The following is a 13,834-nucleotide window of genomic DNA, read 5'->3' as shown; positions in this document are numbered from 1 at the left end:
CACTGTTAGCTTTATGTTACTGTAATGTTAGCATTACAAATAGCACTGTTCAGGCCTTCAGGGTAGCACTGTATAATGTCAGCATTACATGTTGGGATTATCCATAGCACTGTATCGTGTCACAAACGTAGCACTATATGGTTTTGGCACAACTATTTGTTGGGTTGGTCTATTAGACCTGGTTAAGACACACCTGATGGGGTCATTGCTGAATCTGCTGTCAATCAGGAGTCTACACAAATGCGGTGTCATCAGGTTGTTCTACATGGTTCTCGTTTCTGTTGCATTTGTTCAATAGCATCTGTTTGGGCTGAATAAAGAGGCAGGGCTAACTCTGCTACTTCACTTTCTCTAGCTTGCAAAATCAGTCTAACAGGACTCCTCAGATGCTAACTCATATCATGCTTACCCCGACCAATGTGTGTGCATCACATGGTTTATTGACATGTTTAAATTAGCCTCTAGTTCAAATTACATTAAATACTTTAATACATAATGATCACAGGGCTCCAGACTAACTTTATGCGTTGGTTGCCCTGGTGCGCCTAACTTTTTTTTTTTTTAGGTGCACCAAATCTTTCATTGCGTCGCCTTTAACGCCATAAGGTCACCTTTTATTGCTCTCCATAACTTTCATATAATGTGAATGATTTTAACAAGAATAATGGTGCGTTCCAGGCAACCCGTAACCCATATTCACAACCTTCTACCCGTGAAAATCCCCTGGAACGGCAGACAAACCTGCAACTCACTACCCGTGAACTCGTACCAGTCTGATTCACTCCCAGTTCCAGCTCGTAACTTACGGGCTAAGAAGTTTCCCAAGTTTTTTAAAAACACAACCAGTGAACAGGACCAGAGCCAATGAACCGACCAAGCTCTTTCTCTTATTGGTTTAGACCACGATATGATCCTACCATGAGTGTGAGTTCGATTAAAAGGCAACACAGATGATGCGAAGGAAATTTATTTTTTCACCCGGATAGCGTCAGGTGCACCAGTATGACCTATAAAAAGTATCAGTCACACCCTTAAATATTTGTCGCATGTGCGACCAAAATGGTTGCACTCTGGAGCCCTGGATCATAAACATTAAATGTCATACAATAGATGTGGGTCCCCTTCAGATGTCCTTTGGGGTTGGGTATTAGCATTTGGACAGTCGGGTAGGGTTAAGTACTAGAGGCTAGGCAGTAGGTGTGTTGGTATCTCTACAGTCCAGATATCCTTGTTGCCATGGCAGTGAAGGGGCTCTGTCAACCAATGAGGGTTTGACAGGCGGGTCAGGTGTTTATCTTCCAGACCAAACAGAAGAGCTGCTTTTTCCAACTCCTGCAGGTCCTCCTCTTGCAGGACAGCGGGGCACTGCCAGGTTACGCCTACTTCCACCAGACCTGTCAGTCAGAAAACAACCAATGATCAAGAAGCAGGGGCTGGTGGCTATGAGATGAGGTTGGACACTGATGGCTCTGTCCATATAGTGTTCACTCTAGTTTAGATTAAAATAGCTCTTTATAAAAGGGACCCAAGACGTTTGCCACATAGCAGACAAAACAAGACATGAATACAAGAATGGGGGAGCAAGCAGAGGTTGCTGTGGATGGAAGAAATGGGCTGGAGGCCAGAGGGCTCGCTGAACGGGTGAGGGCTCACTGAATGGGTGAGTTTCACTGGTACATTAAAGGGTCAAAAGACGCAGCGTTGCAGATATTCGCCGGGAAAGAGTCCCAGAGGCTGGGGGCCCAGCAGGCTGCAGGTTGGTGTGGGGGGGGTGCAGAACAGAATCCGGGACGGGGTTGAAGGTGCTCTGATGGGGCATTGGGGGATCTGTAGGGGAGGATGATTTTATAATTGGTCCAGGACTCGGCACCGGAAGTTCTGTGGTTCCCTGGAGCCGATCCAGGCAGCTGAGTTTCGCACGTCCTGGAGCCGGTTCAGCAGCTGAGTTCTGCAGGTCCTGGAGCCGGTTCAGCAGCTGGGTTCAGCAGCTGATTTCTGCAGGTCCTGGAGCCGGTTCAGCAGCTGAGTTCTGCAGGTCCTGGAGCCGGTTCAGAAGCTGATTTCTGCAGGTCCCGGAGCCGGTTCAGCAGCTGATTTCTGCAGGTCCCGGAGCCGGTTCAGCAGCTGAGTTCTGCAGGTCCTGGGGCCGGTTCAGCAGCTGAGTTCTGCAGGTCCTGGGGCCGGTTCAGCAGCTCAGTTCTGCAGGTCCTGGGGCCGGTTCAGCAGCTGAGTTCTGCAGGTCCTGGGGCCGGTTCAGCAGCTCAGTTCTGCAGGTCCTGGGGCCGGTTCAGCAGCTGAGTTCTGCAGGTCCTGGAGATGAGTTTTGCAAGTCCTGGAGCCGGTCCAGGCAGCTGAGTTCCGCAGGACTGCTCCGTTGCAGTGATCAAAACGGGAGGCAATGAGGACCTCTGCGGCGCAGTATGACAGTGAAGGCCGGACTTCGAGATGTTTTAAAACTGGTAGAAAGCAGAACTTACCGGGCTATCCTTTAAATTGTTAGCGTTGGAATAATAACGTCATTGCCATCTACTAGTAAGAAGTTATAAATTCTTAAAAGTCTAGTTAGAGTTATACAGGGTTTTCACTAGTTAGAAGTTAATGATTTAATAGTAAGTTTTACAACGAAACAAAAGTTTTACCTGCCACCACGCCTCGGCCGAACCTCTCTCCTGACTCCAGGAGAGCGTCTATCTGAGCTCCGCTCCTCCCAAGCGTGGTCAGCACCGTGGCCCAGTCGTCCCCCTCCCAGTCCCACTGCGCGATGTGGATCGCCAGGGTCTGGCTCTCAAGCTCCGACAGCACTGGTCTCCAGCGTGTCTCCACAGTCTTCACTCCGTTTAGAACTAGCCCAGCATACGGCTGGCGGAACGACAAACAGGGAAACTCTACAGACATCCTCTTGGTAGTACTATTTGTATATTAGGAGTATACTAGGTTTATATTCAGACGGTATGTCATTGTATTATTACTTATTAGAAGTAGTTTTCATCACCCGGCTGTGGACGACATGCTGAGCGGCCTGCCTTCTTCTTCTGCTGATCCACATGGCCAACTGCGTCGCCCTCTGCTGGTGAACACGGAGTCGACCTCCTATACAACTAGATGAAAATAACCACTGGACAAAGCATTTTTCTTCCCAGTGATCTGGACAGTGTAATATACTGAGACATCTTCAGTGTTCTTGATAGTGTAAGAGACTGAGACATCTTCAGTGTTCTGGACTAAATAATAGACTGAGACATCTTTAGTGTTCTGGACTAAGCAGGCAGGGGTTAGACGGAGAGGCAGGTCCATAAGGAGCAGGTAGAGGTTTGACATTTCAGCAAAAGGTCATTGTGTGGCTCCCTTCTTTGATGGTTTTGACCTTCAGCATGCAGGCTGACCTTTGGTTACTGGAATATGCAGAAATAAACTTCACAACCACTGAAATATTGAACATAATCTTTAATATTTACTGCTTCAAATATCAGAGAGAGAGTGAAGTCCACTCTGCAGAGGGCTGGTCAGGCTGATTTTGTTCGTTTGATAGATCCAGGTAACATATCCTGTAGCCTTGAGAGACACAACAGAAAGACAGTCTGTGAAGTGCTTCCATCATCTCACCTGTTTTACACCTCTCCTGTCTTACAACTCACCTGTCCACGGTCTCCTTGAGTTTGGACCGTGCTAGCGCTACATGCCGGTCAATCTGGGTCTGGAACACACGCACAGACGTGTTCACACGAGCAGACACACACACACACACACACACACACACACACACACACACACACACACACACACACACACACACACACACACACACACACACACACACACACACACACACAGAGCCAATTCAAATATCATAATCCATTGTTATATGTTTCCATCCACGGTGATCTTGGTTGCCATGGTGTTGTGAGGCTGTAAGTCATTGCCGTGGTGAAGGTGGTACCTTGTACTTCTGGTAAACCAGTGGTGAAGTGAAGCAAATTATGTCAGCTGGAGAGGAAGATGACATCACTAGTCAGTAACCAACGAGATGATGAGGATGATGATGAAGATGCACAGTGCCACTTACCGAGGATGAGGACGGTGATTCCGTTGAAGACTGCCCCGATATACGTCATTAACCACATGCCCCCAGCAAGCTGCAATTCACACAGGAGTATGGATAAATTTACATTTACATTTACATTTAGGGCATTTAGCAGACGCTTTTATCCAAAGCGACTTACAATAAGTACATTTGTCATAAGAGGTGAAACAATATATCGCTGTCGGTACAGTAAAGATGTTTATAGAACCTTTTTATAGAAGTGCAAGTATTACAATCGCTAGGCTAACCCATTCTCCGTGTAAAGCAATGATAGCAGCTACTGTAGATGCTACACAATTAAGTACCTTGAATAAGTGCAATGTACAAGTGCCAGGACGTACAACATTCAATGGTGGCTGTGCATTGGTTTCTATGCAGAGTCGAGGTGAACTCTGAACAGGTGAGTTTTGAGTCTTTTGTGGAAGCTGGTGAGCGACTCTGCGGTCCTGACATCGGTAGGGAGCTCGTTCCACCACTGAGTCACTGAGTCACTCCCAAAAAAGAGAAAAGTTGTGACTTCGCTGATCGACCTTTGCTTGCTCTTAGCGATGGCGGTACCAGACGTCCAGCTGAGGTAGTTGAGCGGAGGGATCGAGCTGGGGTGTGTGGCTTTACTAATGCTTGGAGGTAGGCAGGGGCAGTTCCATCGACTGCCTTGTATGCCAGTACCATCATCTTGAATCTGATGCGAGCTATTACAGGGAGCCAGTTGAGGTCTCGGAAGAGACCTCCACTGGCCACCTCCACCTCTCTCGGTGGCCACCTCCACCTCTCTCGGTGGCCACCTCCACCTCTCTCGGAAGAGACCTCCACTGGCCTCCACTGACTCCACAATAAATGTGTGTGAACGTGTGTTTGCGTTAGTGTGTGTGCGTGTGGGTGCGTGTGGACACCTTGAGGGAGTCTACCAGGTCCTCCACCAGCAGCAGTCTCCTGGTGTGGACCAGCAGGCGGTTCAGGTGGACCAGGACCTGGTCTGCAGCCCACCTGCTGCTCTCTGGAGTTACACACACGTCCCTTTCCAGCAGAGACCTGCTCAGCGCAGGGAGGAAGAGGGAGGAAGACACCTGGGTGTCATGGCCGTAGTCGTAGCCGTAGTCTGTGATAGTCATAGTGTTAGGCTGTGATGTCGTAGTGTCAGGCTGTGATGTAATTTTTAGCCGTGTCAGGCGTTAGTGTTAGTGTCAGGCGTCACAGACTGTCAGCATTAGGCTATGGTCATAGCTTTAGGATGGGAGGTCGAGTGTGTGTGTGTGTGTGTATATGTGTGTGTGTGTGTGTGCGCCAGTGTAAATATGTGTGTTTGTGTGTGTATATCTTTGTACATATGTGTGTGTGGGTGTATGTTACTTGAAAGGGTGTCCATCGTCTGATTTCCGAACAGCTTGGACCACAGACTTGTAGACTCTGGAGATAAACCAAATCTATATTATGATTCAATGATATAATATCATCACCTGAAGGTCCTGTTGTACTAGTGTTGAGCTACTCTACAGGTAACATCACCTGGAGGTCTTGTTGTACTCGTGAGTTATGTCTACTCTACAGGTAGGTATGGTCTCTGTTCCCACCTGAAGGTGATGGTGACACATAGCAGAGCCAGTATCAGGTAGGACACCACGCTGATGACTGACAGTGTTGCCAAGGAAACCAGGACCAGCAGGGATAGGCCAAAACCAGCCGCGGACTTCAGCGTTTCTCGCCAATATATCAGCTCTAGGGCTGAAGAGAATTGTATTAATAATACAATATAGCAGCTCTAGGTAAAGAGAATATAATTACAAGCACGCACCACACATACACTCACTCACGCACGCACACAAATGTCTGTCTTGAAATGTACATCTAAGTCAGGTCAGCTGGTCCTAATCTGTTGGTCCAATTGGGTGGTCCTAATCTGTTGGTCAGCTGAGCACATTTGTTTTGAGGACAAAGGTTCTTTATAAAGAAACACACTTGAAACAGTTGATCATGAATCACTTAGATCCTAAATGAAACAACCTAGCTAACTTACCACAGTCCTAGGGTTGACACCTAAAGTCATATAGGGTTAACTAATATAATCCTACAGGGTTAACTACTATAGTCCTAGAGGGTTATCTCGTATAGTCATGCAGGGTTAACTGATGAAGTCCTACAGGGTAACCTGATAAAGTCCTAAAGGGTTATCTCATTTAGTCATACAGGGTTATCTCATAGAGTCCTACAGGGTTAACTGATGAAGTCCTACAGGGTTAACTAATATAGTCCTATAGGGTTATCTCATATAGTCATACAGGGTTAACTGATGAAGTCCTACAGGGTTCACTAATAGTCCTACATGGTTAACTCTAAGTCCTACAGGGTTAGTTTGTAGCTCTGATCCTGCCTGGTGTGCAGACGTTCCTACCTGAGGACATGAAACCCTTTAGGGAAGACGAGTTGGATGAAGATGAAGAAACGGACAGAGCAGTGGAGTCTGCCATTCTTCTGGAGACGTCTGGATCCACCTGGATCGGTCTGGAGATGTCAGGAGATGTCTGGAGTTGTCTTGAAGCGTTGGGAGATGTCTGGAGACCTCTGGAGATGTCTTGAGTTGTCTGGAGGTGCCTTGAGGTGTCTTGAGGTGTCTAGAAGTGTAGAGATCTGGGAGGACGGTTGGAGAGGTTTGGCTGTGCTGTAACTCGGGGGCGGGGAATGGGCAGGGCATGTGGAGTTCAATGTCAAAACAATGTCCTATTGTAAAAGGTTAACACTTAAGACAAAGACTTAAACAACCTGACAATAAAATGTTGGTTGCTGACAAACAACCTTAAAATAACTAGGGTTGAACAATTATTAATTGTCCAACTATAAATTTTTAAATAAATGGTTCTTGGAAAAGTACATAAAAGAAAACCCGCTCGTTTAAGATTTAATTGTGCGTTATAGTGGATGGTGCCACCTGCTGGACAACTGGAGAAACTGCAGAAAATATTCGTATCACGTGACTCACCGTCGCGGGTCTCAACTTCAAAGAAGGTCTGGAGCGGTCGGTATATTAATATCACCTAGAGGTCTGTGTGTCAATATCACCTGGAGGTCTTTGTATCAATATCACCTGGAGGTCTTTGTATCAATATCAGCTGCAGGTCTGTGTATCACCTGCCGGTCTGTGTATCACCTGGAGGTCTGTGTATCACCTGCAGGTCTGTGTATCACCTGGAGGTCTGTGTATCACCTGGAGGTCTGTGTATCACCTTCCGGTCTGTGTGTATCTGTACCTCCTCTGTATAGGATGTATGGCACCATATAAATGTATACAAACACTAGATTCACTGATTAGGTCTTTCTCTGTAGCATCTGATATGTTATATATTTACATTTACATTTACATTTACATTTAGGGCATTTAGCAGACGCTTTTATCCAAAGAGACTTACAATAAGTGCATTTGTTACAATAAGTGCATTTGTCATAAGAAGTGAAACAATATATCGCTGTTGGTACAGTAAAGATGTTCATAGAACCAAGTGCAAGTAATACAATCGCTAGGCTAACCCATTCCCCGTGTAAAGCAATGATAGCAGCTACTGTAGATGCTACACAATTAAGTACCTTGAATAAGTGCAATGTACAAGTGCCAGGACGTACAACATTCAATGGTGGCTGTGCATTGGTTTCTATGCAGAGTCGAGGTGAACTCTGAACAGGTGAGTTTTGAGTCTTTTGCGGAAGCTGGTGAGCGACTCTGCGATCCTGACATCGGTAGGGAGCTCGTTCCACCACTGAGGTCCCCAAACAGAGAAAAGTTGTGACTTCGCTGATCGACCTTTGCTTGCTCTTAGCGATGGCGGTACCAGACGTCCAGCTGAGGTAGTTGAGCGGAGGGATCGAGCTGGGGTGTGTGGCTTTACTAATGCTTGGAGGTATATATATATATATATATATATATATATATATATATATATATATATATATATATATATATATATATATATATATATGCCATATATATATGGCCATAGGCAGTGTTGTGCCTGAACGCGTTCACTGAACGAAAGTTCATGAACTCGTTCATATTTTGGGCGAACGTGAACTGAACGTACTGTATTACTGCCTGATGAACGTTACTGTGAACTCGTTCATTCTGGTGTCAGTGAACGGCACGCTCACTCGGTTTAACTTCGTTCAAAGGGGGGGTTATTTGTTTATCAACACGGCGGATGCGCGAGCAGATCGCCGTGTTGTTTGACCGGTTGCCATGGTAATCTCCGTGCGGTTCATTTGCAGTTAGGTGTTGCCAGTTTACTGTTACATTAAACTGTAATCAGAAAAGGTGGTTATATGCTATAGACCCTATAGTATCTGTCATAAAGGCTGGGACGAATTTCAAATTATAAATATGTACACTTTATTTTGAAAGTATAGACCAGCGCGATTCCCATTGAAACGAATGGCGCAGTGGTTATTCTTCAAAACGAGAGCTGTTAAATTGTGGAAAATGAATTAAACTGTAATCAGACAAAGCGGTTATATGCTATAGACCCTAGAGTATTTGTGGTATAAAGGCTCAGACGAATTTCGAATTATAAATATGTACAATCCATAACGTTAGCTCTCTGGCTCATAGCTCAGCGGAGTAGAATACCTCCTAGAATCATTGCTTGTTGGCCGGAAACGGAAAGGGGGGGTGTTCACGTTTGGTTGTAGTCTTTTCGCTCGGTTCTCCGTCTCATCAGTAGGGCTAGAACCGAGCGAAAAGACTACAATCAAACGTGAACACCCCCCCTTTACGTTTCCGCCAACGAGCAATGAGTCTTCCAACAGAAATCAATGGGATTTACAAAATGCGCTAAACGTGCAATAAAACACGATAGAAACTGTATTTCGCTACGATACTTGATTCAACCACTCTATATCATCCTAGACAAACCACAAAGGGGGCTCAATGTTCAAAATACCGGAAAAAATGAAAAGCTCACAGCAACATATTGAAAAAAAGAACTATGAACTAGTTCATTTTTTGGAACTGTGAACTAAGTTCAAAATTTTGAATTATGAACGTTTAACTGAACTAGTTCATTTTAAAATTTGTGAACTGAACTTTGAACTAGTTCACGAAGAAAGTGAACTTTCCCAACACTGGCCATAGGGCTTTGTCGCAAACTTGTGGTGTAATGAGCAGTTCTATCAAAAACTAGTAAAATAAATTACAATACTACAAAAAACCGCAACGCTCTTTATCATCATGCCAACATGGTAAATGTTTTGCCATATAGTTCTGAGGTAGAGCTTGAGTGTGTGTGGAAGAAAAGATGAAGTGAATATTATAGTATATCGATCATATTATAGTAGTTTATAGATGTCGTATGTACTGTATAGTAGTATAAACACGTAGTAGTATATAAAGTATTATATAGATCAGGGGTTTTCAAAGTATGAGAGAGTGAGCCCCCCCCCCCCCCCCCCAGAGAACACATTTCAGCTGAGCCCCCCCAAAAAACAATGTTCTAAATCCCTGTGTTTTGAAAGATCTTTTAATTATTTTACACATTTTAAACATCTGATCATATTTTAAACATATCTGATCATATTTTACACATTTTAAACATCTCTGATCATATTTTTTTGAAACATTTTTAACATTTTTGAAACATTTTAACATATTTTTGAAACATTCTAAAAATCTTTGTGCGTTTTTAAACACATTTAACACATTTTAACGTCTTCATCTAAGCATGTTTTTGCTTAACGTTTTTGAAATACATATGAACATCTTAATCTGTAAACTGCCAGTTTAGCCTCCTTTTTTAGCTCACCTCAACTTTTGTGGGAGCAATGAGTTTGCGTAGCTGTGTTCGAAATCGTTCCCCATCACGGATATAGTGCACTATATAGGGTGCTCGCCATTTTGTAGTGGTGTTCGAATTCTCAGTGGTAAATTTAGACGGTGGGCCGAGACGCCGTATCAGCTTTAGTTTTTGAAAATAATGATCCCCATGGAGGGAGAACCTGGATCTTTGAAGTTTTAAAGTTAATTTTTTTCTCAATCAGATTTTCCTTGTTGGCACTCGTAATTCTTGCACATTTTTTCATAATCATAGTTTAAAGTTCGTTAAATTTTCAGGCAAACGCGGCAGCCTACTATGTCAGTGGAACCAATGGCACGCAGCGCTACAAATCACGTGATGTTATTAAACCAATCAGACGGAGATGCTAGGAACAGCTGTTGATCTAAACATTTACCTGGTGGACACATCACGAAATATTATAAGCTAAATAAGAAGCTTACACGTGTGTGGGTAAGTATTAATGTTGTTGGAAAATGCTAGCTATGTGCTAGTTATTTGTATAACCTTTGCGAGGCGGCGTGAGCTTCACGCGTGAAGCGTAGGAGACCTGAATCTATATTTCAATATCACTGACTATTCTCATCGAGTTTATATTAACATTATTCATGTCACACGATGTGAATAACCCAAATTGTTGGAGGTTAAGTTGTGGCAATTTGGCAGCTGGCCAGCGTCATTAAGAGCTTGTTAAGCCACGCACTCAGTATAAGTGTGTGAGTATAAGTAACGTTACTGGTTATTATATTGGTGTTGCCGTTATACCCAGAGAGAGGGATAACAGAAGGAATTTAAATGATCTAAAGACATGGTTCTCTGTGGTATACCCCAGTTAGCAAATTTCAAACAGTGAAGTAAACCCCCCTGAAATGTTGTTGAGCATAATGGCATGTTTTAATAGTTAGGCTAATAATGTATTGATTCATTAGATAAAAATGGACCTTTCTGTCTAAGTTTAAATTGTATTTAAACCAGCTTCGTGCCATATCAATTATGTGAAAGATGAATTCAACTAATGGAGTAACAATATTTCCACTAGGTGATACTCCCATGGCAGACAATGAGAAATGGTGCTCAAACCATACACTGTTGGTGAGTTAACTTTTATTCTAATATCTAACTGTTAATAAATCAGAATGCTTGGTAACATATTTACAGAAACAAATAACATTAACATGAACAGTACTCTTGTTTTCACCATGTGTTCTTGAACACGGCACTGGTTGATGAAGGGTGTTAGCCTCTCATGCTGGCCCTGGAACCACTAGTCATCTTCAAATGACCTATTGCCACAGTTTGTGCATTGGCACAGGTTTGTACATGGCAGCTCATGCAGCTCGTCCTTTGGTGCTCAAGGTAATGATGTCCTGACAGGTCGAGACTATCTTCCTTCTGTCTTCCAACATGACCTCAACACGCTCATTGTCTGACGGTTCCATTGAAATTCCACATGTCCATGCGACAAAGTTAAAAAGTTGATCTGGTACCATATTTAGGGCACTCTCAAGTGTCAGGTCCTTTGCTGTTGGAGGCCAAGGGAGCTTTGGTGAACTTTTTGCTGTGTTTCGAATGATATCTTTGAGTGTGAGAGCGGCATGATATAATAGCCGAGAACTATCTTTTGTGAAGTTGCCTGTATTATGTTTTGTGTGACTTGACCCTGGTGTGTCTGCATCATTGCCCTCAGATTCACTGTTGGATGAGGAGGAGGAGGAGGCAGCAACTTCCTGAAGGATCTCCTCAGCTGTCAGATCATCAACATATACAAAGTATGTTGTTGATGCTTTCTGAAATTTTAAGAAAGGATGCGACTTCTGAAGTCTGGCCTTTAGAGAATGTGCCTTGTAAGATGACACGGTAAGTCCTTCCCTTTGTCTAACAATGTCTTTAAACAGCATAGTAAGCCTAGAGAGTCGTAGCACCTCTCTTCCTCTTAACAGTCTCTCCTCAATCACTGTCGCACAGAAGTGCTTGTATGCATTTTCATACAGGTTGCGCTCTGTCTCTTTTGTTTTTTTAGAAAGATACCTGGTGTAGTCCCGGAAGCAGGTAAAGTGATACCTTGCCTCACTGGCCACCAAGTCCCTGTCCCGAATGTGGAGAAGCAGACACTCGTCTTTCCTGCCTTCAGCTGCAAGAAGCAATTTCCCGGCTGTGAGTGTTTCACATTGCATTAGTTTTTCTTTAATTCTTTTCCGGGTGTACGATTGGTGTTTGGATTTGTCATGTTTGCAGATAATGCACTGAACTGGCAGAAGGTGTGGTGCCCGCTTGGATGTGCAGAGGTCAGAGGTGTGTGACCTCAGAGCCCGGGTCTTCGCTGCAGTTCCCTCACCATCCTCTGCTTCTTTTTCTACCCCTGGCACTAAAAGGCAAGAAGCAGACAACACATTTAGGCCTCTCTTCCATAACATTAACAGATTAAAGGGATGGTTCAACATTTTGGCAAATTTGCCCATTGCCATAATCGCTATAGTCATAGCAGTAGGTTCGTTAACCTTTAATTGTCAGTGTAAGCTATTTTTAGAACGGCGGAGCGAAGCAGCAGGCTGCTCAGAGCTTCACTATGGAGGCTAAGGGAAATTCTTGGTTTCTCTCATCAAACTAATCAAATACACAATCCAACCACTCAAACGCTCTGGACAATCACCACGCTATGAGATAATAACGAAACGTTACGAGACGGAGTTGTTTAAGAGGTAAATTCATGCAAAACCGCTGATGCGAGTTGCGTTCAGGGACAGTTTTTCAGCAAGCAGTCTCTGCATTTACCTCAAACGGCTCCGTTTCGTAACATTCCATTATTATCTCATAGCGTGGTGAATATGCAGCTCACAACTTGTCCACAAAAGCGTTTTGGGATTTTGTATTCGATGAGGGAAACCAAGAAATCCCATGAGCCTCCGTAGCGTAGCTTTGAGCAGCTCACGGCTCTGCTCCGCCGTTCTAAAAATAGCTTGCACCAACAATTAAAGGTAACGAACCTACTGCTATGACTATAGGGATTATGGCAATGGGCCAATTTGCCAAAATGTTGAACTATCCCTTTAAAGACGTCAGGCTACTGGCATCACAATTATTATTTTGACCCTCAGTCACACTTCCAAAAAACTCTTTAATTTACAGTTGGGGACAAAACATCAGCTACTCTAAAAATAGGCCGTATGTGTGTGTATATATCAACAATCAACCTCAGTCAGTTCTTATCAAAATTTTTTTTTGTATTGTTTACCATTTTTATTGGCAAATAAAGAAGAAACAAAATTACCGACTTTCAATATAGTAAATGATCTGAGGTGGGAAATCTTTTGTATGTGTAAGATTGGTAACTAACAATTTTGTTTTTCTCTAGTTGAGAGAAGAAGACGACATCTGGTTGAAACGTTGCAGGCAAGTATCCAATAAATGGGGGGCTTTAATCAAGTGTGCGATTTTTTTTTTTTTCTTTTTAATATTGGTAAGGCAACAAAACTTATTTTGATGCATTAGGTATTTTGTAGTGTCAGATTTTCACTTTATCTCAATTTATAGTCAGTGGACATTCTTATCCCATTGACCTCCCGTGTGTGTGTGTGTGGCACCAGGCATTAAACTGAAGGAATCTCATTCATATTGATTGTTAATTTTGTTAATAACTTGGATATAAATTATTTTTTTCTTGTGTTTAGACAAAAACTCAGATGGTGTCTCTCACCGAAGCGGGCGAGAGACACCATCAACTGGGACGAGGGGGCGTACACCCTCTCACACACCTGGGATTCCCTGCTCCAGAGACCACCCAGGGTGGAGGGGGAGCAGCCAGCTCGGCAGACCTGTCCGAGGCTAACATTATGTGCTACAGGGGGCTCAGGGGGAAACACCAGGAACATCCAGCGAGAAAGTTGTTATATCCGATTTTTTTCCACCCACATAACTTATGTCATACGAGTTACAAAGTTTGGTT

The 13,834-nt window shown here is 43.8% G+C and overlaps 2 protein-coding genes and 1 long non-coding RNA gene across 3 annotated transcripts; 1 reads left to right on the top strand and 2 right to left on the bottom strand.

Moving 5' to 3' along the window:
- Positions 1-966: 966 nt before the first annotated feature.
- On the bottom strand, positions 967-3,018 carry LOC307092147 (protein EOLA1). Its single transcript, XM_079759048.1, has 2 exons — positions 2,640-3,018; positions 967-1,394 (listed from the first exon to the last, which is right to left on the bottom strand). Exons 1-2 carry the CDS (start codon positions 2,893-2,895, stop codon positions 1,180-1,182), a joined length of 471 nt encoding a protein of 156 aa, XP_079615174.1. The 5' UTR covers positions 2,896-3,018; the 3' UTR covers positions 967-1,179.
- A 485-nt stretch (positions 3,019-3,503) lies between these two features.
- Positions 3,504-6,546, bottom strand: LOC307070457 (reticulon-3-like; the record flags this gene model as incomplete). Its single annotated transcript, XM_079728928.1, has 8 exons — positions 3,504-3,552; positions 3,636-3,694; positions 3,938-3,984; positions 4,064-4,133; positions 4,975-5,113; positions 5,432-5,488; positions 5,653-5,803; positions 6,471-6,546. The coding sequence occupies 8 exons, from the start codon at positions 6,544-6,546 to the stop codon at positions 3,504-3,506; spliced, it is 648 nt and encodes a 215-aa protein (XP_079585054.1).
- A 5,060-nt stretch (positions 6,547-11,606) lies between these two features.
- LOC307070347 lies at positions 11,607-13,322 on the top strand. The gene is made up of 4 exons (XR_013811553.1): positions 11,607-11,748; positions 11,912-12,045; positions 12,127-12,263; positions 13,244-13,322. It is a non-coding gene; the product is annotated as an uncharacterized lncRNA (long non-coding RNA).
- Positions 13,323-13,834: the final 512 nt, after the last annotated feature.

Source organism: Pollachius pollachius (assembly GCF_949987615.1).
Source record: "Pollachius pollachius genome assembly, chromosome: 2".
Classification (NCBI taxonomy): Eukaryota; Metazoa; Chordata; class Actinopteri; order Gadiformes; family Gadidae; genus Pollachius; species Pollachius pollachius.
The sequence above is the reverse complement of the archived record's forward strand: the minus strand, read 5'-3'. Positions and strand labels throughout refer to the sequence as shown.